The sequence below is a fragment of the Centroberyx affinis genome, unplaced genomic scaffold (genome assembly GCF_046629955.1).
Source record: "Centroberyx affinis isolate AG114_WGS23_722 - 3 ecotype Tasmania unplaced genomic scaffold, CSIRO-AGI_Caff_v1 ptg004049l_1, whole genome shotgun sequence".
In the NCBI taxonomy this organism is placed as follows: Eukaryota; Metazoa; Chordata; class Actinopteri; order Beryciformes; family Berycidae; genus Centroberyx; species Centroberyx affinis.
Window position 1 is genome coordinate 233,405 of NW_027281845.1, and position 28,000 is coordinate 261,404.

General features: G+C 41.8%; 1 protein-coding gene across 1 annotated transcript; it reads right to left on the bottom strand.

The window, feature by feature from the left end:
• Positions 1 to 53: 53 nt before the first annotated feature.
• On the bottom strand, positions 54 to 27,989 carry pacsin1b (protein kinase C and casein kinase substrate in neurons 1b). The gene is made up of 10 exons (XM_071542313.1): positions 27,922 to 27,989; positions 8,575 to 8,700; positions 5,545 to 5,701; positions 4,679 to 4,914; positions 4,054 to 4,209; positions 3,290 to 3,465; positions 3,039 to 3,159; positions 2,647 to 2,771; positions 1,326 to 1,522; positions 54 to 163 (listed from the first exon to the last, which is right to left on the bottom strand). Exons 2-10 carry the CDS (start codon positions 8,632 to 8,634, stop codon positions 54 to 56), a joined length of 1,338 nt encoding a protein of 445 aa, XP_071398414.1. The 5' UTR covers positions 8,635 to 8,700; positions 27,922 to 27,989.
• Positions 27,990 to 28,000: the final 11 nt, after the last annotated feature.

Sequence of the window (28,000 nt, forward strand, 5' to 3'; positions counted from 1 at the left end):
ACGGTTCATTCTGGATTAGCCCTCCAATGAGGCAGCGTTCTCAGTACAAACAGCTAGATAGGCTCCACATAATTGGCTGGGTAAAGACCCAGCTGGCCGCTGTCCAGGCGGCCTTTACACCAGCCCTGCTCGTCCTCCTCCTCCAGCTTGGTCAGCTCGTCCCCTGTAGCAAAGGGAGGAGACACAAAATAGTAGCAGGGTGAGATAATCACATCTCAAAACACTCAAATCATTCCATTTTATTTCATTGGTAGTTAAATGTCTTGTTTTTTAGATTTACTATGTACTTTATACTGTTTATTAATTACATTTTGGTTATTCTGTTTTGTAAAGCGCTTTCAAAATATGTTTTTAGAAAAGCTGCTACATACATAAAGATTATTATTATTATGTGAAACAAAACATAACTACTGTAATACAGTGTAGATCCTGGCATGGACTCTGTAGCTGCCAACAAGAACAATATCTCTGTGCATGGACACTATGTACCCAGCTTGAGAGAACAATACACCAGCAGGAATTTCACAAATGCATGATCAAAGTACTTGACAAACGAACATTAATCATTAGCGGAATGGATGCTGGCATGATAAGGCAAATGCCACTGTTGGGCGACACTGTTGTCCAGAGCGACCAGTAGTGACTGAGCTGGTGAGGGTTCAGTGTCTTGGTCAAGGAGACTTGGCAGGACACAAGGGGTGCATCCCAAGTCTCTTAAATTGCATCCACGTTTCCCTCACTTGCGTCTTAGTCCCTCCCACCGAGGATGCATGGAGAGACGCAAGGAAACCATGCGAGGAGAGAGGAAACAAGGAAATATGTTTTTAGAGAAATGAGACGTCCTTTCCTCTGAAGCGCCATGTGAAGCGACGTCCGTTTCTGCATGACAAAACGGGTTGTGGATGAAATAAACGTAATTTAGGTTCCCCATGTTCTTGCATTAACGTTATATATCAAAAAGCATAACATAACGGGCATTTACACTTGTACTGTTTCTCTGCCATCTCGTTCAAATTTGCCAGATGTAGGGGCGGAGAATTGACGTCATGGCGTTCAGCTGAAAGTCTTCCGGGAAGGCTGCTCTCGTGTCTCCTCGCTCATAGCTCCTCAGAGATCCCTCCTCGCTCCTCGCTCCTCCCTCCTCGGAGCAGAAATAAGAGCTTTGGGACGACCTTCAAAATGACGGACCAGAACGACTTCCGGTTCCAGCGAGGATCGAGGAGCGAGGAAATATCAAATAAGAGACTTGGGATGCACCCCAGGCCTTTTGATGGACACACTGGCTACTGCAGGGATCAAACCTGTGACCCAGGCGTCACGCTCACCTGCTTTGAAGCTGAGCTCGTCCTGCTCTTGGCCGTCGTAGTCGTACAGCGCTCTCACCCTCACACCTTTCCCCACGTCCTCGTCGAAGGGGTTGGTCCCTCCGTTGGTGTCGTTGCCTGAGTTGGGGGCCGTCTGGTCCTCGTCTGACCATTCTGTGGAGGCTGTGAAGGCTTGGTTCTTCTCATAGCTGCTGACACTGAGGAGGAAACATCCAGCAGTACATTAACACTCAGCAACACATCACCCATCTTTACAGAAAACTAACATGACTAGATATTCCTGCTATTCTTACTCCTCCTACATCTACTACTACTGCTACTGCCACTACTGTTACTACTATTATTGCTACTACTATTACTGCTACTACTACTATGACCATTTCTACTACTACTACTAATACTACTACTGCTATTATTACTATTAGTTCTACTGCTGCTACTACTACTACTCCTGTTACTACTACTACTACTGTTACTACTACTACTGCTACTATTGCTATTAGTTCTACTGCAGCTACTGCTACTACTATTACTACTACTACTACTACTACCACCACCACTACTGCTACTATTACTATTACTACTACAACTACTACTACTACTCACATTACTTCTACTACTACTACTACTACTACTACTACTATCACTACCACTAATAATAATAATTCATTTGTGGAACATTTTTCAAAAGTTACATAATACATAGAAGAAAGAAGAAATACATAGAAGTATTATGCAATTTCAGTCAGGAAGACTACTTATCATTCATTCTTTCATGCTTTCTCTTTTCCCAATCAGAGTTGGTGAACACTTTCCCTGTTTTTCCAGAGAACCAATCAGAGTTAGCCGTCACTTCCCTCTCTTTTTCAAAGAGCCAATCGTCTAAGTGACGGGAGTATATACAAGTCACCCACTATGCTATTGCCCTTCTCTCAGATCTATGCCGTATGCTGCTGTCATTCCAGTCGCTGTGCTTACCTTCGTCCCTCCGTCACCCCATTACCACCAATGTCCAGGCTCCAGAGGAACTCCCCAGGGGGACTTCCTAATTCCTACGTCTATCCTGTATGTACTCCTAACTTCACGAATGGGAGGAGTTCCTCCATGGAGCTTACGCCAAAGTTTACATCTTGTTTCATGTCATGAATAAAGTTTTTCATTCGAGCATTCATCCTAGTCTCTCCTGATTGAAATGCTATCAAGAAATAAATAAATAGTGATCAGACCCCTTTAAATGCAGGAAGACATCAATCGGCACATATCCTAATAGAAACTACTCTGATTATCAGTATTTTGAGTGTGGCAGGGTGTTCATTCTTACCTTCCCCGGTCTCCAGCCTGAGCATGGTCTACTGCTTGAGTGACATTAGTCAGCATGACTCCATCATTGGCCTTCTTTGCCTTTTCTTTCTTACTGATGTTATGGGAAAGATCTGGGTTGTACTCCTGCAGAACAGGGGACAAAACTTTGTTAATTAATTAACTTGTTGATTTTTTGCTGCACGATACGCTGTCCTATCCTAAGTCTCACCCAACATAAAAATATTGCAACTGATTTTTATAAGACATTTTTTCTTAGTGACTTTCTTGACTAAAATTTACAAATGAATTTGTCTCAGTTATGCAGTATGTTTCACAGTATATGCAACAATAGTACATGCATCACTTTGTGAATTGCTACTGCTTATTATGTCAATGATAGTGTGTCTGTACCTCAAACTGTGGCCAGTTCATATGCATGCCGGGGCCATGGTTGTTGCTGAACCACTTCAGATCTTCCTGTGGGCTGGCTGATGTGATGACGTGTTCAAGATCTCCGTACACCGTGGCATAACTTTGGAAAGACAGCAAGGATTTACAGTATGGGTAATGATCAGGTGGGGACTGGCAGTGAGTGTGCGTGTGCATTTACATGAGCAGGCAAGCACATGCAGATGTGTTTTTTTTTTTTAAATGTCCCGCACCTTTGGTCCTCTGTGAGGTTGAGGTGGCGTTTGACGTCCAACAGCACCTCCCTGAGGAAGCTCAGCCTCCTCTCTTCAAACTGCTGGCACTGGTCAAACACCTGCTCCATGTTCTCCATGTACTGCGGGGTGCACTTACTCAGCTCATCCAGAGCCTTCTCATACTTTTCCTTGGCCTAGGTTGGAACAAAGACACAAACAACACACTCTTAATGCCTTGACAAACATGATGTCTATGTGATAGCTTACTAATGTGGTGATTAGATAAATGAGGAATAATTAATGTTACAGTGAGGCATTTTCAGTGCATATATGGCTGTTTTATGGTCAGCTGGATGTGAATCCTATTAACCTTGGTTAAAGGACAATAAATTTGTATTCCAGCACGAGAAAGAAGAATGTCTTTCGAGGGTGAAGGCCAAGGCAGTCAAGTCATCAAAAAAGGCTCGGGGGACCAGAGTCCACTTTACCACAGACAAGCTAATGCTGATGGAGGGAGGGAGGGACATAAGAGCAGAGAGGGGGTGGGCGGGCCATGCAGTCACACATTAACCATGCTACACTGCCTTCAGCTACGTTGCCTTCACAACACTCGGCACAGAGAATCCAGCTCCACAGTCTGCATCTTAAAATAGCCTGGGAGTTGATTTGATTTCCTCTTGGCTTGATTGCAGTGAATGGCTCTTGCATATTGATGATCCCACAGCCTGTGTAATCATGACAGGCGTCCCCCTGGTCAGAGCTGCAGGGTCCGATGTGCTCACCTTCTGTGAATCCTGTTTGCACTTGTCAACTTTCTCGTGGAGCTTCTTCTGCTGGTCAGCTGTGACAGACGCCTCTCCCTTGCCGTTGGCCTCTCTGGTGGACGCCAGCTTCTCCTCTTTGCACGCTATGTGGTAGGACTTCTTGGCAGCCTCAAGCTGAGGGGCGAGATGATAGGAATAAATTCAAATCGATGGAAGAAAACCTCTTTTCATTGATGATACTTGTTAGGTGAATCAAATGAGAAATGCTATTGTTATTTACTGACCATAAACAAAGCTGGCCTTTTTAGAATGTTTTATATTCTATAAAATTATTAAATGATTAATGATTGGAACAGGAAATACAACATGATAAAAATTTTCTCAGAAAATCTCAAGTTGATCATATAGGATTCCTGTTAATTGTAGAAAAATGTTGCATATTATTTTAGGTATTTTTGCAGATTCTCTTATCCAGAGTGACTTAAAATGAGTGCAGAGGTAGGAGTTCAGTGACTTCAGTGACACTTCAGCACATGGCTGTTGATAGATACATCAGTTGCTGTGAGGATTGAAAGTTGAAGTCTCTCTAACAACTAGACCCTGTTGTCCATGGACGGGATGTTAAAAAGTGCCCACCCCTCACCTCTTTTAGCTTTTTGGCCCATGGTTTCTGGGCCTTCTTGAAGCCCTCGTCCGCCTCTTTGGTTTCCTTGAATCCTCCCATCATCTGTTTGTGGTAGGAGTCTTTCTGCCAGTTCTTCACCTTCTCAAAGTCCTCGTTGATCAGGTTGTTCCTCACTTCCTGGTGAAGCTCGCTCACCTTCTCTGCCTCCGTCATCACCGCTGTCCAGGCCCGCTCGACTGTGCCATACTGGGGACCTGATGGTGGGATGGAGGGAGAGGAAGACACTGATGCACGGACATATCAAGTTAAGTGATTTTATATTGTATCCAGATTTATCAATCTCATTTTAGGATTTTTTTAAAGTGAAATCATCTTCCTGCTCTGGCAGATAATTTTAACAAATCTGTCTTTTTTTTCAGGACAATACATCTTGTTTCAGGACATTTACTTGGTAAAAGTGAAATTGTCTTGGAGACAGTTTCAAGATTTTCTTCACTGTTTTATGATGATTTCTTGAAAGAAGTCATATTGGCATGTATGAAGTGAAATGTATTGAAACCAGCAAGATTATCTGCCTGTGCAGTGAGATAATTTGACTAAAAATATCATGATTTAAGTGTGATAAATTTGGAAACAAGATAACATCAATTGACAACTTGTAATTCTTGTAGTATAGACAGTAGACTCTACATTCAGCATTCTATCACTATGCCCATTCAGGCAGCATTGAATACAGTCTGGATGCAGCTGTAGAGAGGGATGGTGAGAGAGTGGATGGCACCGAAATCAGTGACCTGGCCAGTTGAACACAAAAAAACATGCACAAAGATTTTATGACAAAACACATGCAGACTTTCACAATATGAGTGTATAACACGCTTTACCTTTTTCTACCAGCTGTCTCCATCTCTTGGACCAGTCGGTCAGCTGCTGTGCATACGCTTTTTCAATTTTGGCACGTTCCTGGATACAGTTCATCAGGTCATTGCAGAGCCTGTGGCCATCGTCGATCCGCTTCACTGTACGTTTGTAGTTCCCCACCTTTCACAGAAACAATGGGTCAGGGTACATTAATTAGATTCACTATTAATTAGACCAGTTGGGGGTCAGGACCCCCAAGGAGGTCGTGAGATAATTTGGGGGGATCGCAAGATGACTTATGAGACTGAATAAAAAAGTATATATTTATTTGTATAGAAGAAATATAGTAGAAATTTGTCAGATTTTTCTCAAATTTTTGCTTTTCTCTTGTGAAGTACTGAGTAGTTTTCAGCCTCTTGGCCTCCTCTAATAATTAATCAAATGAAACAACCTGAAAAGGGAAAATCGGGGTCACAAGCCAAAAAGGTTGAGGACCTCTGAATTAAATCACCACTTACACCTACTCAAATCAAAGGAACTGCACTTAAAGCTACACTAGGCAGCTTCACATGGTGGCAGCTCCAAATGACAGCAAAAAGGTAACGGTTTGAAATAATTTGAACTTCAATCCCCAGAAATAATGTAACGTCACTAAACTGCACATGGCACGCTCATGTTTACCAACCTGGTTTGTCTGTGATCACTTTATACCAAATGAAACCAAAGGGATGAGAGAGGCAAAATAACTAACGTTGGTGAGTCCAGCTTTCTCTGGGCGGAACGCTCGCTTACAGCTGCTTAGGTGACAGTTTTGCAATTTGCTCTTAAATTTCAATGTGTCACTTGCTGTGGTTGGCTAAGTGTGTATACCTGACATCAGAATTAAATTTAGAATGAATCTACATGGTCTCTCTCTGTTGCAGACCCACTTTGTGATTTAGGATTATTTATGTTTTTTTTTTAACATAAATCTTGCCATCTCCACCTTTAAAAATCTAAAAGATGCAGAAATGTACAGGTGCCAGCTGGTTTCACGTCGGCATAAAAATATCTGCTATGCTAATAAATTAAACAATAACAAAAAAGGGACAATATTTTATGAATGATTGTCATGGCTGACATACTGCAATAAAGATTTTTCATTATAATCTTGACAAGACTTTAATAATGTGCCGCTGCTGTCCTAATGATCAAGCAGCGAGGTGCCACCTTAAAAGGGAACTCTGCTCTCAGCCTGCAGGGATGTGGACCTGATGCATCGATTGGGCAGGAGGGAACAGCAGGGAAGGGGCTTGTGCTGATGCACATGGAGTTATGTAATGGAAGTAGGGGGTGTGTTAATGTCAGATAATTTATGACTCTCCATGGACACTGGAGCAGCAACCTCCTAGAGAGCTGTATAATATGATAGCTTTGCCCAGAGACAGAGCCACAGAGAGACAAAGAGAGACAAAGAGTGAGAGAGAGAGAGAGAGAGAGAGACAGAGAGAGAGAAAGAGAGAGAAAGAGAGAGAGGGGGAGACTCAAATCCCTTATTTCTTACTGCATCAATTTCACACCTTTGTGACAGAGAAAAAGGGACTGCATTACACCTTGCATCTCTAGCGTTCTGCTGAATGCGTAATAGATGGTTACCTATACCTCACCCTGAAAATGACACTCGACAAATCTTGAATGTCTACTAAATGGAAACCTCCCCGGGACAAACGATTGTATTCTACACCAGCCCTCTGCCTCAGCAGCCAGCCGAGTCAGCTATCAGCAGGCAGCACTGCAGCAGCCACTACTGTAATGCAGTGAGTGACTGTGATGTAGTGACTGTGTGCTGAAAGCAGGCACCTTCGCTGGTTCGGCTGCTTCCTGAACGCCCTGCCTGGCTGATGAGACATGATGAGGATAAAGTGCAGCTAAGTGCGAGTGGCAATGGCGCATAAACCCTGAACCCATGAAATGACAACGCTTCTTTTCTCTCTAAAAGATCCACTGAGCTTCCTTCAGCCCATCCATCATGCAGTCCTTTCACTGGTGAAAACCAGAAGCAGGGAAGGTTACTGTATGTCTGCACTCTAGGCTGCACTTTCATCTTCTGACAGTTATCTGCTAATTGATTGCAAGCTGCAGCATCAATGGTGTCATAGCAATAGCCTGAACATACAGCAATATTAGCATGATATATGATAATATTGCTAACAATCAATGTTCTGGGAAATTTAAGTTGAGGCAAACCTTTTCTTTGTGACAAGCTGCCAACCTATGGCGATCAGTGTCAGCAATTACCAGCTCTCATACATAATGAATGGACTTCTGTTAACTTGTTGCTCAAATTACTTGGCGTGTGGGTGCTTGGTAAAGGTTGTGAGGTGACCTCATGGGAGAAACCCAGCACAACATGTTTTCATCCACATTAACCTGCCATCAGAAAGAGTACTTGCAAATACTTGGTTTAAACGTGGTGCTAAATGGTTTGTTTTAACCTACTTAGGTGTCAGATTGTAGTGCTTGCAACATTGGACAGTATAAGGAGTGCCAGAAATGTTAAACAATCACAGTAAAGCCCTATAAAATCTATGTATCATTCTTGTATGTGATTGACAACTTGCTTGACATGATCTGGACATACCTGATGTGGTTAACCCCACCTATCTGGTACTCCAAGCAACTACTATTTGGCAAAACTATGGGCCCAGTACAACTTGCAACTACTATTTGACATCTGTCTGCCTGTCATCCCTGTTTTTAAACACATGAGCTAAAAAGCAAGGTGACAGAAGTCAGGGAATCACTGTAAGAATCCTTAATATAGGAGTCCCTTGGAAACCCATACGGTGTAGCTGTCATACAGTAATTGGAGACACACAGCAAAATGCTTTTAATAAGCTGGAGAGCCTAATTATGCACTCCTGTTAAGAAAACCAGTAAAACAACTTCATCTTCAAAGGCCAGGTCATTCAGTCTCACCTCCCAGGGCAGCTAGGTTCATTGAGAGTTCATCACTTGGCAGCGTCACTTCCCAGTTACATTTAATCTGTAAAGGCTGTGCCATGCTGTCTCACCTCCCAGAAGCTGTCTGTGGTCTCCTCCTGGCTGGCGGACTCGTCGTAGGCTCCAGACATGGTCCCAGATTTGGCAGAGTGGCTTCAGGCTGTGGCGGTCTGCAGCAGAGTAACGCTCCTCATGCACTGTAGGGGAACACAAGCACAGAGGAGTGTAAACACAGGGACTGTGAGCATCGTGATCACAGGGAGACGTGACAGGCATAATCATTCAGATGAAAATGACATTTTTAGAAGTTATGTATCTGGTCATAGTCTGCCAAAATGTAGCTGTATACGGTTTCTCTGGCTGTATTCACTAAAACAACATGGATGTCATCTGCTTTTAACACTAAACAGCATGATGTAATGATGCTGATATTCAATACAAGCCTTTACATTGTTACTTTGAATACTTATATGGTTTGAGCCCATTACCCTACAGATTAAGTGCTGCTTTTTGTGGCTCATGTCACCAGAACATCGCGGTCTTAATATAGATGTCAACAGATGTTTTGCTCATACTCTCATAATACCAACAAATGTTGTACCATGGTTTTCAAAGTGGATGTAAGATACTTATGTAACCAGAAAAAGGCACGACAAATGAGGAGTTTATACAACATGTTTACAAAATGATTGACCACACAATTATAGTACTTTTTAAAGGATAGCAGGTAACTTGAGTCCTCGGTTGACAAAGTAATTTTTATAGACCATTTATTTTAAAGATATTGAATGATGAACATCAGGTAGTCATTTTTCTCCCAAAATGGACATACAGTGTTTAGGAAATTGACTCTTCAAATATAACTAATAGTCCTAAAATTGTAAGAACTATAATACCAAGCTGCACAATATGCAAGTACATATAAGGTACATAAGGCTAACCCTCCATTCCATACACTTGAATCAGATAATCAGTTACTTGTTACTGTTTAATAGTGCTACTTGATTTGAGCATATCTGGGTCTGAGTTCATCTCATTGTCAGCCTCTCTAACATGTGAAGTTCCCCAGAGATCGATTCTTTGTCCGATTTGATTTTCATATTATTTGTCGCTTTAGGTGAATCTCCTACTCCCTATTTTCCTTCAGTTTTGTCTATCCCTTGGTGTAGACTCAAATCAAATTTTGTCAGATCAGCTGACTCCATATTTATTTTCAAAAGGCATCTAAAAACACCTCTTTCAAAGGGCTTTTAATCAGCATAATAATGTACTTTTAATTGAAATGTTTGTATATCTTGTCTGTATATGTGCTTGCTGTTTAAATGGTTGATTGTTTGCTCTATTAAGCACTTTTTAATGCTTTTATTATTATTCTTATTTTTTTGTTCTTTTCTGTGTGAAAAAAGTCAAGTTTGAAAGGTGCTTTACAAATAAAGTTTACTTACAATCCCCCTCATAACCTGAGTGCTTCCGGCTATTGTCTCCACTCCCCTGAGATGACTTTGTCAATAGATTTGCTGATGACTGGCTATTAATTTTCGGTGGCACTCACCCAACCTCTGTCAGATTACTGTGTTCTAATTGCAGTGTAATCTTCCTCCATCTAATAGCTGTGGCATAGCTAATGATGACACCCGTGCTGAAATGAGGGCACAAAATGTCTCCCAATGTGAAAAGAGGACTAAAGGAAAACACAAAGTGCTATCATGTGAGCAACGTGGTCCAGAGGCTGAAAACTAAAAGCTGAAACTCCCGCAGAGATGATCAATACAAATGAGAGCCTGGCGATGCAGGGTTTCTGAGTCAATTCACAAAATCAAAACACTATTTCTATCAATCTATCTATCTATCTATCTATCCATACATCCATATATAGACAGATATAGATAGAGACATAGACCTATCCTCATAGGGACAGTTAGCAACATTGCCACCTTCAGTGACTGCTTGCTTGTTTGTTCAATTAAAACTAATAGTACAGAACATTACATACCATTCCAGTTATATCAGCCATACAGCACAGGGGCCAATTCCAATAAAATCACCTGCACCTCCATTACAACTAAAAGTGAATAGTGGCAAATAGGATATTTCTATACTAGATAACGAGCCCAGCAACACACCAGCACCGTTCCCTGGACCTGAAACTGTGGCCTGTATAAACATTTTCTTAGTCGATTAGCAGTTTGCGGGGACTCATCTTGAGAACAAGAGGGCAGCTAATTGACTACAGACCTTCACGAGGAAAAAAGGCAGACACAGGCTGAACACGGCAACATTAGCCCAGTGCTGCTGCAGCCTCATCAGAGCCTCGCTGACCTCCGCCGCACGGTTCGGTTCTCAGCCCACACTACACATTCACAAAGACAAATGCACACATACAGTACTCACACATTCTCAGTGGGGATATGACTTATATCAGACGGCACATAGCCTTAACTGTGTCCTGCTGAACACAGAGCTGCCAATGAGCACAGAGGAGAGCATGCTGAGATTAAGATTCTGGGTGGGAGGCAGTTAGCCTCTGCCACTGACATGTAGGCCTGTGTTTTACAGTGTCATAATTACAGACTGCCTCTCTGTTTGTTCTTATAATGTCTCATCCTCTCTAATTCCTGAAATATGAAAAAAAAACCTCCTTCGACTATATCTATTTAAATTGTATTCAGTTCCATTCAATAACGTTAATTGATACATGGATATCCCCTTGAAGTGATGTAGTCGTAAATAAAAAGGTGGGTAAACCATGACAGGTGCTGATTATCATGCGGCATCACAACCACCATTAAACAATAAGCAGTTAGAATCAGAAAAGCATTAATTTATGCTTTTTTATACTTGCCAGAGGGGCAAGTGTTTACATGTTCTGATGTCACTAAGAGACTGTAGGATTTTCATTAGGTCCAAATCAATCAATCAATCAATACTTTATTTGAACTGCCGTGTCTGAAATGCCAGCTGAAGGCCTGTAAGTTACTGCTCCTGCTGCGGTTATCTTGTAGTTGCATTGGAAGATTGAATTTTACCATTTCACATTTCTCTACATTTCAAATTGTGGAAGAGTTTGGCTAGCGAGTAGAAAATTAATTTCAAGTTCTCTGGTTTGATGATAAGGCAACTTGTGTCATTTTACAACATTAGATAGTTTGATTTAGGTTTTGTATATTATTCATTGGAAGTGGTCTTAATCCTTTATCAAGGATGCAACATTACAATAGTAGGCCATGCTAAGTGTATGTTAGCAGTAACATTAGTTGTTTAGTTGTAGTAGTGAGCTATTGTTGGTGATTTGAGTTTGTTACATTATTTTCCAGGATGCTCAGAGGTGGCAAGCATGTAACTAGCACTAAGCTAGTTTTCGCATGTTCCTATCCTTATATCCATTTGATAGTACTTACTTACTAATAATGATGTACAGTATATTAGGTGGATTTACCCTCTACTTTATCCCTGCCCTTGAGAGCGGGGCTGTCATTTACAGGTCTGCTCCAAGGACAATGTTAAGATGCTAAATACTGAACAAATATGAAAAAAAGAAAGATTCAAACACAACAATAACGCAGTTGTTGCTTTCTACGCAAGCCACAAAGTCTGAACTAATTGTCACTTTAAGTTATTTGTAAACTTAACCATAACCTCACCACAGATACACCTAACCCTATACTGTATATATGTGTCAGATTATATTGTATATGTTTGTGAATTTTCAGAGACAGAATTAACTATGGCTGAGCTTGATCAGAAAGTGAAAGAAAGGTTTAGTTTAGTTTTGCAATTTCCCCAAGGATAAAACGCTGAAGTTCTAAAACACAGAGATAAAAAAAAACAATGATAAATTACAAAAAGAAGAGGAAAGATACAAATGTGTGCAGGTGTGATAACAGCTCAAAACAAAAAAGAAAACACACAAACAAACCAACCAAAATCCAGATCAAGATGACAAGCAAACACCCAGCTGAATTGGATAACAGAGACTAAATGACAATAAGGAGGGAATCAGTATTTGGCTATACTCGTCTAGGGAAGCTGAAGCTAAAAACAGGTTTTTCTTGAGCCTGTATTGGCAAACAGGATATCAATAAATAGGTGGTATTGCGACAGAATTAAGTAAGGTGTTCTTCTGTGATGTTATATTGATGCGGGTCGAGATGTGAGGCAGAAAGGTCATTTCTGCTGTAGGGGTTGATAGAAAAACTAGAGTGCTGCTCTTTCGTCTGAGCAAGAAACAACCAATCTAACTCTGACACTGTACACTGCCTTTGCCTCTGTACCTTACACAGTGACACAGACAACGCTGAAACAATAGAAATGTTGTTCCTTTGTCGCCAATAGATTTCTGCAGCAAGTTAAACATGAAAATCACTTTATTTCACATGGCAAGACAGTTCAAGACACAGTAATAGACCGAGACGTTCCAGCTCAGTAGGGTATCTTTGTGTGGTCCATTCCAGCCGAGGCCACCAGCTGATTAGGGGTTGACGGTTAGAGAGGAGGAAGAGCAGTGCATCCACCTCATTGTCTCTCTATTAAGAAACACCTCACAAAACAAAGCAATGCTGTTGATGAAGGGTGAGGATGTAGGAAACAATAGAGAGAGAGAGAGAGAGAGAGAGAGAGCGAGAGAGAGAGAGAGAGAGAGAGAGAGAGAGGGGAGAGAGATGTGCTAGGGGGTCAGGGGGAGGGGTGGGAGCTGCATGGGTATTTGGGTCAACCATGGACCAATGGATGGAGCAACACTTTTGACAATGGAGGGGAGAGATGAAGTGGTAGAGGGGAGTGAGGCACTGACTCCAAAATCCGAAATCCAGTTAATCAAGGGCATTTCAACAGCAGTCCAACCTAAAAGCCTCAGTCAAAACGAATGCCTTGGCTTGGCTATAGAGCATGGAGTGTGCATGGAGAACGGGGTGTTTACCATGCTTGGTTAATCCATTAGCTACATGACGAGAGGGGGGCTTTTGTTCAGGATAGCCCTTGCTTAGCTCACAGAGAGGCTAGATAGCGGTGTGTGCAACCCACCTCCCATCACACACCACTGAAAAGCTTCTTCCACAAAAGTCTTCTTTTAGCAAAGCCAACAAGTACAGCTTGTGCAACATCTAAAATTCAGATAGAGCAGATCCAATGAGAATGAGCCTATATTTCTAAAAAAAAAAAGCACACAAGTACCTACCCACACACACAAAAAAAAAACATTAGCAGCAGCCTCCAAGGTTTAGTCACCATCACACCGCTTCGATTCATTCTTCAGTGATATGAAAGCAGAGCAGAGTTTCAGCCTCTTTTATCAGTGCAGCCTGCAGTCTCAACACTAAGATCCACATCCTCACAAACAAGCAATTGAGACTCAAGAGCATCGGGGGATCCCCATCCCTCTTAACCAAGCGCACAGGCTCCAAACCACAACTCCCAGCACAGCAAGCCAGACGCATCAACGGAGAGCATAAAAACCCCTCCGCTTAACCGAGACAAAGGGCGTCAATGCACCCAGAGAGAGGCAGAGCAACAAAAGCTTACCCCCAGTCCTCCATTAACGTGGCGGCTAAGGCTACAGCTTGGAGAAAGAGACACGTGGGCTCCTCCAGCACTCAGCCCCTCTCCTCCTCGCCTCCCCTCCCCTCCGATTATTTTTGTTCAGCGCAGCCTACCGCTCTCTCCGACTGACTGAGGGTGCATCAGCACACAGAGCAGGGAACAGGAGCTGGTCACTCTAATCTGTGATCTGAGATCTTCCTGCCTGGAGCGCTGTGTAGGAGCAATGTGTGTGTGTGTGTGTGTGTGTCTTTCTCAATGACCGAGGGATAATCCTGTGGTGTTTTGCTTGAATGGCTCAGACAGAGCAGGAGTCCAGAGACACAGAGAGGAGGGAGAGAGAAGGAGGGGGTTGGTGGGTGGGATGGTAAACCACAGGGACGGTGGCTGGTGCTTATGTACAGCATTGTGGATACTGTAGCATCTAGTGTGGATATGTTGTGAATCTTGAAGCAAGAGACAACAGGCGTTGATGAAAATACTGTGGTGGAACGGGTAAAGAATATGAATTGACCTGGTCAGAGGGTAGTAGAAAGGGGAGAGGAAAGAGAGCGAGGGCTTGTAGCTAAGTGGAAGTTGAAAAGCTTTAGCTGAGTTTCAATCCAAAATGATGTGGGATCCACCAGTTGAAAACTGTGACAGTTGATTGCTGTCATGAAAGTAGCACTCACTAGGGATTATTACTGATGTTATTTGTCATTTTCTTCTGCTAAAATAGATGTTTGGAAACAAATCCGATGCAGAGGCTTTCTACAATAATGGGAGGAGTGGCAGGGGGAGGAAGAGAAGACTGGAGGAGGAGAGCTGTGGGCGGTGGAAGGACAGGAAGTGTAGAGGTTTTGGTTCATTAAACAGATTACAAAAGAGGCCTCTGACTGACACTCCTATAGCACTGGAGTGAATGGAGACTCATTATGTCATCACAATACACCACAGATCCGTACTTCCTTTAAAAAACTCCATCAAAGGAAAGGTGGGGTGAGGAAGATCAAGCACATGGCAGAATTTGAGCATATGAGGCGTGGGAGTTGACCTTCAGCTAGATATAAGATGTTTTGAATATGCATGAGGGCCAGAGAGCAATGCCATGCTCTTGATATGGCAGCCATAAAAGACTAATAATAAACTATTAGTCAATCTATCATAAAATTCCAGAACAAAAGTTAAGATGTGTGTAGCAGCAGTTTAGAATCAGCAAATGACAAAATGCCAAAGCAAGGGTAACTAGCAATTAGCTGACACTCTTACACAGAGCAACTTAATAAATTCCTAAATTCCTAGATCATAAACATTACAAGCAAATAAAAAGTACCTATTGAGCCAAACTCCTCTGGCTATACTGTTTTTTGTCCTTACCACTAAACTAACATATCACTAACTAATAAGGAAACCATTTGTCCAGCCGTCTCCTTAGTTGACAGCACTAATTGTTAAGGTGCAAAGTCATTCAAATTCAAGAGGTGCATTCGAAAAATGAGAAAAACAATAGAGCTGAACGATTATGAAAAAATATCTAATTGCGATTATTTTGACTGATATTGCAATTGCGATATAATTTGCGATATTAGAGGGAATGATAATTTTTACATCATTATTCTCATTTTCATTGAAAAACGTATTAAAATGATTATGCTGTGATTTTTGTGGGGATCTGTACCAAACAAAGATGTTTTCTTAAGTCTGTAGAATATGATGTGTAGGCCAGGACATCTCTGCAGCACGACAATATTTAATTTTAAATGGTATTTTGACACATATTTCGCCATATTGCGATTTCGATAAAATTTTTATTAATTGATCAGCCCTAAAAAACAATATTCTAATAACAAAGCTGCCCTCAGATGATGAGGGAGGATGAGGGAGACTTCTGTCACCGCGTCAGCTGGAGCCCAAACACTCCGCCTCCCAGATTGGCATGGTGCAGGGCGAGCTGTCAGGGTGAGAGGAGACCCGGCCGACCGTGGAGAGCAGGTGGTTCAGAGCCGATGACTCCGTGTCTCTCTGCTGATTGATCATCTCTGTGTCGAGTGTTCAATTGAGTGGTGACCGGGGCAGGCGGGGTGGGGGCAGACAGGCCAGGAGGATGTAGTGACTGGCAGGGTGGGGATGATGATGATGAGGAGGAGGAGGAGGAAAAGGCCACAGCAGGAGCAACAGTAAAATTCCACTGCAGTGAAAGGACAGGCCCACAGTCCCATATGATGCTACAATATACTGGTGATTACGGAGGAGACACATAGATATTAGTGATAAAAAAATACTCTCTAGGATATCTGTCCCTTAGAGTCACAATGACTTTTACGCCTTGTTTTCTAATTCTCCTGATCATATCATACACCTATTTAACAAATTATATATTTAATGATGTATTTTTATATCCAAATCACATTACTTTTACTTGGAAAACAGCATATTTGTAGTGGTTACTTCATGCTGCATCAGAAGGCATACACAAAATTTCCAAACAGCACTATCACAGATTTTGTAAACAATCTCCTCCTCCACCCCTCCCATCATATAAAACCTGCAACTTCACAACTTTAAAAGTGACAACATGGTACTGCTGCAGTGCATTTTGGGTGTTCACCCGCAAAACAACCCTGTTTCCTTCTCCTAAGACACCATGGTTGCGTCTCAGTGGCTGGAATTTTATCCTTTTGAAGAATCCATTATTTGTGACAGCTCAAGATTATCCGCAAAGCATTTCACAGTGGATTGCTTCACCAACTACACAGTCTGCACTGGGCTTCACTGCCATGTTGGTTATGGTCCAACCTGCCTTCTTTTGAACAGTCTCTCTCCGTTTCAACCGGAAATCTGTTGAATTATGGAAGGAAGATACTATTGAAATGCAGTTTCCTTGTGACTCTAACGCAAAAATCAATACTATCAGGAAAATATACACTAATAGAAAAAGGTAGTTACTGAGTAGCCTATATTCTTTCAAAATGAGTCAAAGATAGCAGGCTGCAAAATGTTCATGCTGACTCTCCAGCCCAGCTTGATACGAAGTGAAATCAGAACAGCAGGCTAATTAAGTTGCACACCCCACACCCCTTGAGAAATTGTACCATTTGGTGAACTTTACTTCAAATGCAGTCTTGTAGAAAAGCGAACTTCTGCACAATTCTCCCTTTTTTGCCTCATGCACTCCTTCTAGAAAGCGCTCGTATGCTTTGGGAATTCCTCCTCTAACTCTCCATGGAAACAGGGGAGAAAATGATTTAAAGCCGGTTCTTCGTACTGAAGTTCTTGGCAAAAAAAAGACACTACAAAATAAAACAAAAGCTAATTTAAAAGGTATTCAAATAGGTCACTATTTTCCAGGCAAGTATCAAGCCACAGCAGGGTGGAGCATGGCAAACTGATGTAACCTTGTCAGACACAAAAAAATATATATATATATCTACTCTAGAACATGAACAAGAATGCCAGGCAGACATACAGTACATTAACCAGTGACTGGTTATTGGTGAGGCACTTTGAATAAAACCATAGAAGATATTTTGGGCATTTAATCGCTGGTTCAGGATTGCAGGTTCAATCCCTGGTATCAGCAGAGGCCAAACCCTCCACCGTGTCCTTGAGCCAGGATGCCTAACTTTCATGTATCAACTTGCTGCAAGAACAGACACTGAAATGTAGCTAACATTTGCTAAAATACTGTGAAATAACACAACAGGCAGTTGCTTGCAATCTATTTGTAGTTGTATCTATCTATCCTTGTGAAAAGCACTGTAACTTTCATGACAGAGCTACAAAATAAAGACACTGAAACACACGAGTGCACTCCTCTTCAGTGCATCCATCAAAATGTGTTTTGATATAAAAAAAGACTGCAGGAACAAAAACAACAGGAAAAGACTGCTGACATTTTCCAAAATAGGTGAGAGAAATTAGGCTGCACCTCAGGGAAAAGCAAGCAAGCAGTCTTACATCGTTCTCTGAAAACGTTTGCACCCTGACAAACAGTCAAACAGCAGCTTTCAGTGCTGTTTGAAAAATCAGCTAATTGGACAGAGGTCACTTGATATCCCACTTTACCTAAAACATCTCTGCATAAACACACACACACACACACACTAACACACAGCTACTGTATCTCTCACTAGAGCTGCCCACTGTCTTCTAAGCACAAACACTTGCGCTGAGATCTTGGCCACATTCGTCAAGTGCCGCATTTTTCCCCCCCCCTTTCCCTCAGGACAGAGTCTGCTGCTGCCCTCATCAGATTCAGCTCCTATATATAGAGCCAGATTCATCAATTATTCAGATCACTGAGTAAACAGATAGAGGAGATGACCAACCTCACTCACCTGGAGGACTCTTAAGGTTTGATCTAATCCCGTATCACTGTCAAGGTAATTGGATTATAAAACACGTAGATCGATACAAATGTGCACCACTATCTCACTATCCTGAGCAAGCACTTTCTGTGTAGTGTGTTTCACACCTTGAGCACAGCTGGGTGTTTACATCCAGGAGGACTGTGTCGCAAAACTCAATGCCAGCAGCTAATCTCAACAGCAAAGAACATAAACTGCAAACTATAAACTCTAGATCAATGTCCGAAGGCTTCATCTAAAATGTTATCTTATCCCTGACCTCAATGCACTGGACTCTAGCTTTCACAAACAGTAATATTACCACTAATGGTCGCTCTCCTAACAATTACAGGATGTACCCAACCCTGCAAAGCAATGTGGATATCCAGCCTATTTCTAGACCACAGACTAGATATTTATTTTTAGTTGCTTAGAGAAATGGGATTCAAACTCAAAAGGTTGCTGGTTTTAATCCTCAGACCACCTAGAAAGAGAATGGACGGCGAAAGTGAATCGGTAAAGCTCTCCCTTCCCTCAGTAACTGTATGAATGCAAAGCAAGGCACTGCTGAAAAAGAGCGTGCATGCTCTGCAAAATTACCTGGTTAAATAAATATGAAAAAAAGGCACTGACAACAAGCGCAACAGTAGAATAAGCTCAAATTCATGTAACACTAACATTTCAGACAGCCAACAATGAGTGCAAGGGTCAGAACCACAGCAGCCAGACAGTGGAATACCTGAAACTCATTCCTGTTTCCCTAGAATATTCATGTATCATCAATAATAGAGACGTTCTGGGTACAGAAATAAAAGCCAAGCAGAGACTTTTTAAAGTGTCCAGCTCATTTTTAGCAGCCAAGCCTTTATACAGTACAATCAATGTCCAATTGATTAAAGCGGGCAAAAGGTGAGCAGCTCAGGTCGCTGACTTGGAGGCCAATTATCCACAGAGGAAACAGATCTGCGTTCCTCAAATGATCAAGCCAGAATAAACAACTACAACTAACAATGGAAAACTAATGAGTGTAGGAGAGAGGGATCAAAGAGCTGGGGGTCTATTTATAGAGCATGAATGAGAACATAAAGAACAGAGGAAGCTAGCCATTACAGGGTTGACCATAGTATCACATGTAAATGAATCTGCATATCTATTTGCTTAGCAAACATACAGAGGGCAAGGTAATTTTTCTATGATGGCATACATCAGTTTGCCAGACACGCATTCAGAATACTTCAAGTGTGTAACTTCAATTAGACAGAGCAAGAATCAAGGTCAAACCTTTTCTATATATTGCTTGGTGTGTGCTCTTTTTGAACATGACCATTTTGAAATAACATTTGCATAACAAAAGGAAGAAAAAAAAAACCTCATTCATCAGATTCAGAAGTACAACGGGTTCGCAAGGAATTTGACCTGGTAACTGAAGACAACTCCCATATAAACAATGGGGGGAAAACCCCTTTGGAAGAAGCTCACAACTACAAATTCAGGTTATATACTGTACAACTCTCAAGCCTAAAAAGTAAACATTGAGCTGTGCCATTACAGATTAATGCAGTTACTGAACCTGCTCCCTCCTCTCTGCGGCTGCTAAGTCCTTGGCAGCGTCACTCCGAGCAATTTCTGACAGGAGAACGACAGGAGAACCGTCACAAGACAGAGAGTCAAAGAGCGTTACTGTTCACCTGCCACTATGACACATCATGCCCACCACGCCTGTTCTGCGCACACACACACACACACACACACACACACACACACACACACACACACACACACACACACACACACACACACAAGCAATCAACACACGCACAAAAATAAGTGTACACATATGCACATGAATGCATGCCACACACACACACACACACACACACACACACACTCACACACACACTGGGAGACTGAACTTTGACAGAAGACACATTAGGCCATCAATAATTAGCCAGCTGTTAGGGAGGGTGGAGACTGAGGCTTCACCCTTGTTACACACATTCCTTAGAGAGAGAGAGAGAGAGAGAGAGTGAGTGAGTGAAGTATATGTATGAATGTATGTGTGAAAAGCTTTGGTTTTAATGTCTAATATTAGATGTTGCTGATTTATTTTTCCTCACAAACACAAGTTACAGAAACACAGAAACACTGATAATCAGTGGACAGTGGGTCTGACAAAACACACACACGCACACACACACACACACACACACACACACACACACACACACAATGATACATGGCAGGGGATGGGATTCATTTTCTGAAATGTTGGTTAATTGATGATTCATTTCTTGTTACATGCTTTGGCAATATGGTTTGTTTGTAAACTGTCATGCCAATAAAGAACACTGAATTGAATTGAATTGAATTGAATTAAACTGAATTGAATTGAATTGAATTGAGAGAGACAGAGAAACAGAATTAAGCATCAAAAACTGAGGAAGACAGACAGAGAGGACAGTGGAAGTGGAGACAGACACGGAGGTGGGTAGATAAGGGTGGCTCTCTGGAAGACAGACAAGGATGAGTCACCCGCAGCAAAGTGTATGAAAGGGCATCGGGTCAGCTGTGCCGCCCAATCGATCAATACAGGGTTTGCCGATGTAAGATCAGACTAGACCCAATAGTCTGTGTCTCTTTCGATCGAGGGAGACAGATGTATGAGCCACAACGTGTCGATAATAAAAAAAAAAGATTGTGAATAAACGAATAAACAAGTGCACTTTCATCAATAATATACAGTGGCATCCTCAAAAAACTGTCACCGAAACAAACGCATAATGGGTGTATAAATACAGTGGTTTGAAATGCTTAATTTGATTAAAAATATACAGAACTCATTGTCATTTAGTGTGCACTGCTTGGAGCAACAGGGTTCAGCACAGACGGGTGTGTCTCAGCGGAGAGCATTTCTGCAGTCCTCTGATAATGAACAGAGAAGCCTAGCGGGGGTGGAATACCTCCCAGCCATCAAATAATTGCTCCACATTGGAGCAGACAGCAGTCTTATTCCATTGATCATACAAGCACTACGTCAGACACACACACTCCCTTTGGAGATAAACTACGGAGAGGATGATGACCTCCGGGGATGCTGATCGGGGCTGTCTCCTGAAATCCTCCAGGACTTGAAAATCTCAAACAAAGGCAGTTGTCTTTCCTTACAGACAGATGCTCATCTCCCCAGTATGTGCCATCTGTGTATTATCCAATCATGTGCTCCCTGTGGGGTTCACTCCATTTGACCTCAGTGTTATGTCCCATTATTGCAGGAAGTAATTTACGACCACAGTGTGGCCAGTAGAAACGGAGGGGCTGCAGGTCTGCTCAAATAGGAAACACACTCTTATAATTGATTCTGTTTCCCCCTCTGATTTTCTGACGACATCCTTTTTCGTTGTTGGGATATTTTAGTAGGAAATGAAGCAGAGCCAGACATAGTTGGAGGGTCAACTCACTTCATTTCGATCAACAGAGGCTTCTCAGTTGCGTCACAAATCTCCTAGCCATCATGTCTGGTGCCATCTTAGAGGTCACAACGGAGAATTGGCTGCTTGCTAACAAAGCTAATTATATTAAAGAAAAACTTACATATCAGAAAGATACAAGTAATGGGTGTAGATAGAGTTATGGCTCAAAGTGAATGGTCTAGTTTGGGAAGTGTCAGCTCAGTTAACCTATATAAAGTTGGTTTTGAGCTTTGTTAGCTCGCAAGGTAGCCAGCATTGCTAACTTAGCAAAGCCACTATCATTGTTAATATGTAATTACTAGCGACTACTAGGTACTAGCCAGCTAACATTAGCTACTGTGCAAATGAGATGTGTTAACAAGACTGATAGTAAGCTGACGATGCTATAGTTAGCTAGCTTGCTGACTACTTTATCTAAACACAATTATGATGTATCATGATGATGAAGTCTCCAGCTTAAAACAGCACAGACATTAACCAGGTCTATTCAATTCTATTGAGGAATCTAAAAAAAATTAAAACTTATTTTTTCTTAGAAGTTCATGTGTCCTCTCTTGAGTGAAAATGAATGCTCTATCATTAACCAGTAGCAGTTTCACTTCACATTTAGAATTGATTGAACACAAACCTGACACATACTGGATATTTTGCCATCAGAACTCTGTCAAATGCGATCTCATCCTGACTGTGACTGGGGGGGAAGAAGCATGAAGCAAAGAGAAACGTAGTGAGGGCAAGGTGCAAAATTTGTATGCAAGGACGTGGAGTAACATTTGGCATTCTGCGCAGAGCCAATTTCTCATACAAGGTTAAAAAAATTCAATCGATGCTCAAGTGTAGAGGCCCCCTCTGTGTTCTCCATTCCAGTTTGTTTTTAATCAATAACCTTTTTTTTTTTTCTCCATTGCCCGGTGTATAGTTGGGAGAGTGGACAGGGCATTTATTGAAGCCCCCTAGCTCAGCTGCTACAATCAAAGTGCACTCACACACTCGGCCCGGGGCGGAGGAATGCTATGAGTGGGCAAGCATCTGAGACACCAATGCCAAGTGGACAAGGTGTAAGTGACTCATTCAAAAACATTGCAGCTGCTAACAGCGACGAGACACACACACACACACACACACACACTCACACACACAAACAGCCTCTGTTGATGTTCTCATGAATGAGCGCTCATCTGGCTGTGAGAACTGTGATCCATTGAGAGGAAACACCATCAGCGATGCAGTCGGATGAGTGCAAAGTCATCACAGCAAAGTGGAAACTCAGAATCACAAAAAGGCTTAAGATATCGTCTACCAAAACAGCCTTTCCCGATCGAAAACGACTGCTGTTTCTCCATCGCAACACCTATACGCACACATAAACACACATCAACCTGCATGCACATAGTCACACATGAGCACACACACAGTAAACACACACACATGCACAAACACACACAAATACATCTATACACACACGCATACATACATACACAGTTACACACATTCACAGTCAATCACTCACGTACACACACTCATCTGGTGAGCCTATGGAGGCCCTGTCTTTAACAGTCGCCATGGCAACATCAAGCACTCCTTCTACCTCCTCCTTCCGACTCCAAAGCACTTCCCTGACACTATAAATCTGAGAAGCGCTGTGCCTCAGAGGAGCAGGGAAAACCTGCAGCCCGCAACCTCTAACAGCCTCTCCCTGTTCCTCCTCCTGTGCTAGGTGGGTTTTAGATTTTATTCCTTTTAAACCTGAAATGCCTCGGAGATACTAAGGCTAAATCTATTAAGCTCCGGAAAGTGGAAATGTACGTTTCTCTCTTCTAGTCTAGTCTAGTTATATATCCCTTTATCACAGTCAAGTCTCAAAGGGCTTTACATACCATCATATACATGTCATATACCATACTACATCATATAGCCTATATATACTACATATACTGTATATACACATCATATACATCCTATACTAGGTCATATACATTCTTCATATATTTTACTGCATCATATACACACTATACATCCTATACATCTTATACCATACTACACACAAACACACTCACACCTATGTCCAATTTACAGTCTTCAATTCACCTGGCCTGCATGTCTTTGTATCTCACATGCTGCAGATCCACAAAGACTTATTCCACATCAATTGCCTAACTACACTCTCACTTTTATCACAGTCTTGTAAGGTCGACTTACATCGCTCTGTGCTATTTGTACTTCTTGTCCTTTACAGGGTGAGGGGGCGTTGACTTCAGCAAGGCATAAGACTGCTTCGTACAAACTAACCAAAACATTTGAAGCTGCCATGCAATGCGATATTAGGTAAAAGTATTACAATTATCAGAAAACCAACAGTTAAAAAGTGGAAGAGAGATATCCAACATTTGAAAAACACTGACGTCTACTCAGGCAAAATTATTGCCGGCATGAAAGTTAAAGACTTTTGTTTACTAAATATTATGTTGTAAAATTGACAACATCTGTGGTTTTGAAATGTTGGCTGATGAATAAGCAAAGTAGCAAAGTATGTATAAATCTTGGGAATGAACTGGACCCAGTGCAGCCTCCATTCTTGACATATCTGCAGAAGTATTCACCATCTGCCGGAGATCTGGATGCCCTATAGGCAGAACGGTTCAGTTCCTGCCCAGCAGTCGCTGCAGCGCTGCCAGCAGGATTCTGCTGATTCAGAATCCATAGGCCCGCTGCAGACTCAGACCGTATAGACAAAAGGGGGAATTTCTGATCAGTGACTGGGAGGATGTTTATAAACTAGCTCATGTATAATATAAAACTCAAGACAGGGTACTTTGCCATACTTGTATACATGCTTTGCCTTTCCTGATTGATTTAGTGAATCAGGTTTCCGTAAAAAAAAACAAAAAAAAAAACAGCGAGACTGCTTTGGGACTGTTCCCTGAAGACCCTTAACAGTTCCACCTACACTACATAGATGCTGTGTAAGTGTTATTTATATATGTTATATATGGAAAAGAATATGGAGGAAATTTGAAAACCGAAAAAAATGATTGTTTGTAAGATCATGAAGACCCAGGACAATACAAGGTCATATATTGAAAAATGAGCAGTAAGTTTAACATTTGTTTAACATCACACATTCAGATTCATCATGCCCCCTCTTTTTCCAGCTCAGAGCCACCTGTCGTCTCCCTAAAAATCCACCTGATGTGTCTTCCTCCGACTCCATCTGTGGCTGCTCTTTTAGTGAAGATGATAAGAAACAAAAAGAGATCAATGATGATTTCTTCTCTGCCAAGCGTCTGCCCTTTCTTCATCAAAAAAGGGTGCCGAGGCATACAGCCAGGCAATGCAACAAAATGTGATTATCCTTTTTGTTGCATTGAAAATACTGGCACCGAATTTGGTATCAAGGTCTAATGACTGTCATCTGTGTTTTGCTATAATCTCATCATCTCACAGTTAATTTCCAGAAGGCTACACAGTTTGGAGAAGAATCACTACTTGAAGTTAATTATTATGTATCTCTAAAATATAGTTTGCTCTGTAAAAGTGTTATCATTTTGTCAACCAAGGACTTTAATTACCTACTATTCTTAAAAAAGCAGCACATTTGTCATTTTTGCTATCAATCATTTTGTAAGTAAAACTAGCACTGGTAGATATGGTAGATATCTCATTCTGTCACTCTTCAATTCATCAATCGCAAAACCAACCACGCCAACCAGCTGCCACATGATGATAGCTCTGCCTGCTCTTTCTACGTGTGACATCAGCTGGACAGAAATGACGGAAAAATGCAAACCCTGGGCCTTTAAGGACATGCAGTCTGCCTCTCTCTCCCATGATCCACGGTGAGGATCCTATCACAGGCTCCAATTACTTTACAGTTCAGGCCAAAGCCGGGAGCAGGGCCGAGCGGGATGGGCGCTCTGCTGCCCCGTAGGAGGAAGCATTAAGGGGATCCGTTCCATTCAGCGGTGTAAATCATCTGCTTGGGCATGAGTGTTTGTCTGTAGGCAAGCACACAGCCTTGATGAGATAGACTCAATCCACTCATCCCAGTCAGACCTTGCAGGGCGGCAATAAGCAACTTTGAGCACGTCATAAAATATGAATGAAACGGTATGTTAGTGTAGAGGTGATTCTTAGAGGAATAGAGATAATACGGCACTCGCATTGCTAACAACAACAACCACCAAACTGCAAATACCAAGGGGACGTTTGTGGGAACTGTGCTTCATCTCTGAAGCTCAGGGTCACTTAAGTCATTTCCCAGGTTAAAGAGGCAAAAAGGACTAACAGAAAAGAATGAGCTAACTTAATTGTTTTCTCTGGATCATGTAATTTTGGGCAGGGATCGTGAGCAGCAGATGTGACACGCCAAGCAAATGAAAATGGCAGGCAAACAGTGGCGTCTATCCCCACTGGGAATAACACAGTCAAATCTATATTTATTTATAGAGAGAGAGAGAAAAAAAGCTACTAAGGATGTAGTCTAATTAATTACATTAGGAATGACGCCTCATCTGTCATCTCGCCTATGCAACGGAGAGGGGTTGAACTGGGCTCTCCAAATCAAATGAGTGGCCCTAATTTGTCACATGAATTAATCCAATTAGGTACTCACTCAGATAAGGGCACTTAAACATGTGTACAGAGACACACACACACACACACACACACACACAAATCCATCCACACCTCCTTCTCTCTCTCTCTCTCTCTCTCTCTCTCTTTCCAAATGACCCTTAGCTATATGCCATTTCCCTGAAACAATACACTGAATTTTTCGGTGCTTGATCACAAGATTATGACTCCAAAGCAAATATTCAACCTACTTCTGCTTGAATGGCCCTCAAAAATCTATCTAGCATGATAATAAAGTTGATAAAAAAAAAAAAAAGGAATTAAATCATATTCCTCCTCTTGTTCATTAGAGGAAAGCAATCCACTTGTTTGTATTCCTCTGCAACACTTCCTTCCTGCATCAAAACGACTCCCTTGCAAAACACAGCCGCATGTTTGTTTAGACCTTGTTATGGCAAGTTGATGAGTTTGGTTATTAGAAATGAGATGATTTCTTCATTACAAACAGCAGCAGAGGAGGCAGATGATTGCTGTTCAGCTTCTGTACTCTAAAGACAATACTAATATTGAGTGAGAATGAAAAAGCCTCTGAGACAAACGGTTTCTCTTAAAAACATGTCATTGGCATAAAACTAATTATCAGTTAACAATGTGTTTTATAACAAACAGGTGGAAACTCATTGTAGATTATTCAGCTGCACGGACTAGAAAACAAAATGCCTGCAAGAACTGAGGTACATGCATATGAATAAATGGGGTAGTATATCAGGCATGGATCAAACTTTTGCTATAGATGGTGCATTATAGTCATGATTTATAATCTACAGCTAACCTGCTCTAGGCATTAGAGGACCAGTCTGCTGTGAGATGCAACAGTCCCTCAGTGCCTGTGATGAGAGAGAGTTCAGAACCGCGGACAGCTCTCTGTCTGCAGATGGAGGTCAGCACCTGACACAAACTCATGAGTCGGGTCCGACCAGCTGCTCTACAACAATAAATGAGAGAAATCTGCTCGTCTGGAAGCAAAGGCACTCGTCCCCAGAGAGCAGCTTTCTGGTTAGACACTCACAGCTCCTCTGATGCAGCAGGTACAGGCTGCCGAGGGTCCAGTCAAATATACTGTAGCCTACCTATTCTATTCTTATTTCAAACTAACTAAGCGTATATCCTGACGGTTTGCATAGAGCCACATAAACATGTCTTCAGTCTGGCAGCGGTTCGAGTTGTATTAGCTACACGTCTCCCACACTTAAGCACAAACAGCAAACAAACTGCAGACTTTATCATGCCAGCAGGTGGGTAATACAATTAAGAGTATGCTAATTCTTCTCAAATTAAATATTTTCTAATGTCATGTTCTTTCATTTGGTTTCACTATCAACAGCACTGGCTGGCAAATACCGATTCTTAACCGAGGAACAGGCTAAAGATGTAGTCCTAATTTAGAAAAGAAAAGGAAATATATATAGATAGATAGATCTAGCTATAAATAACGGATATGTGTTAAAGCATGACATACCAAAACGAAAGTAGCATCCAACTTAAATAAATTTCAGTATGTTATCATTTTCTTCATAAGCCGGGACCCTTGGCTCCGT

What these genes read in the sequence shown, in the direction of transcription:
- pacsin1b (XM_071542313.1), bottom strand. Translation starts at nt 8,634, where the DNA reads ATGTCTGGAGCCTACGACGAGTCCGCCAGCCAGGAGGAGACCACAGAC. An exon ending in AACCTCACAGAGGACCAAAG is followed by an intron (nt 3,160 to 3,289) that starts GTGCGGGACATT and finishes GTCTTTCCAAAG; the next exon opens with TTATGCCACGGTGTACGGAG. An exon ending in TGAACTGGCCACAGTTTGAG is followed by an intron (nt 2,772 to 3,038) that starts GTACAGACACAC and finishes CCTGTTCTGCAG; the next exon opens with GAGTACAACCCAGATCTTTC.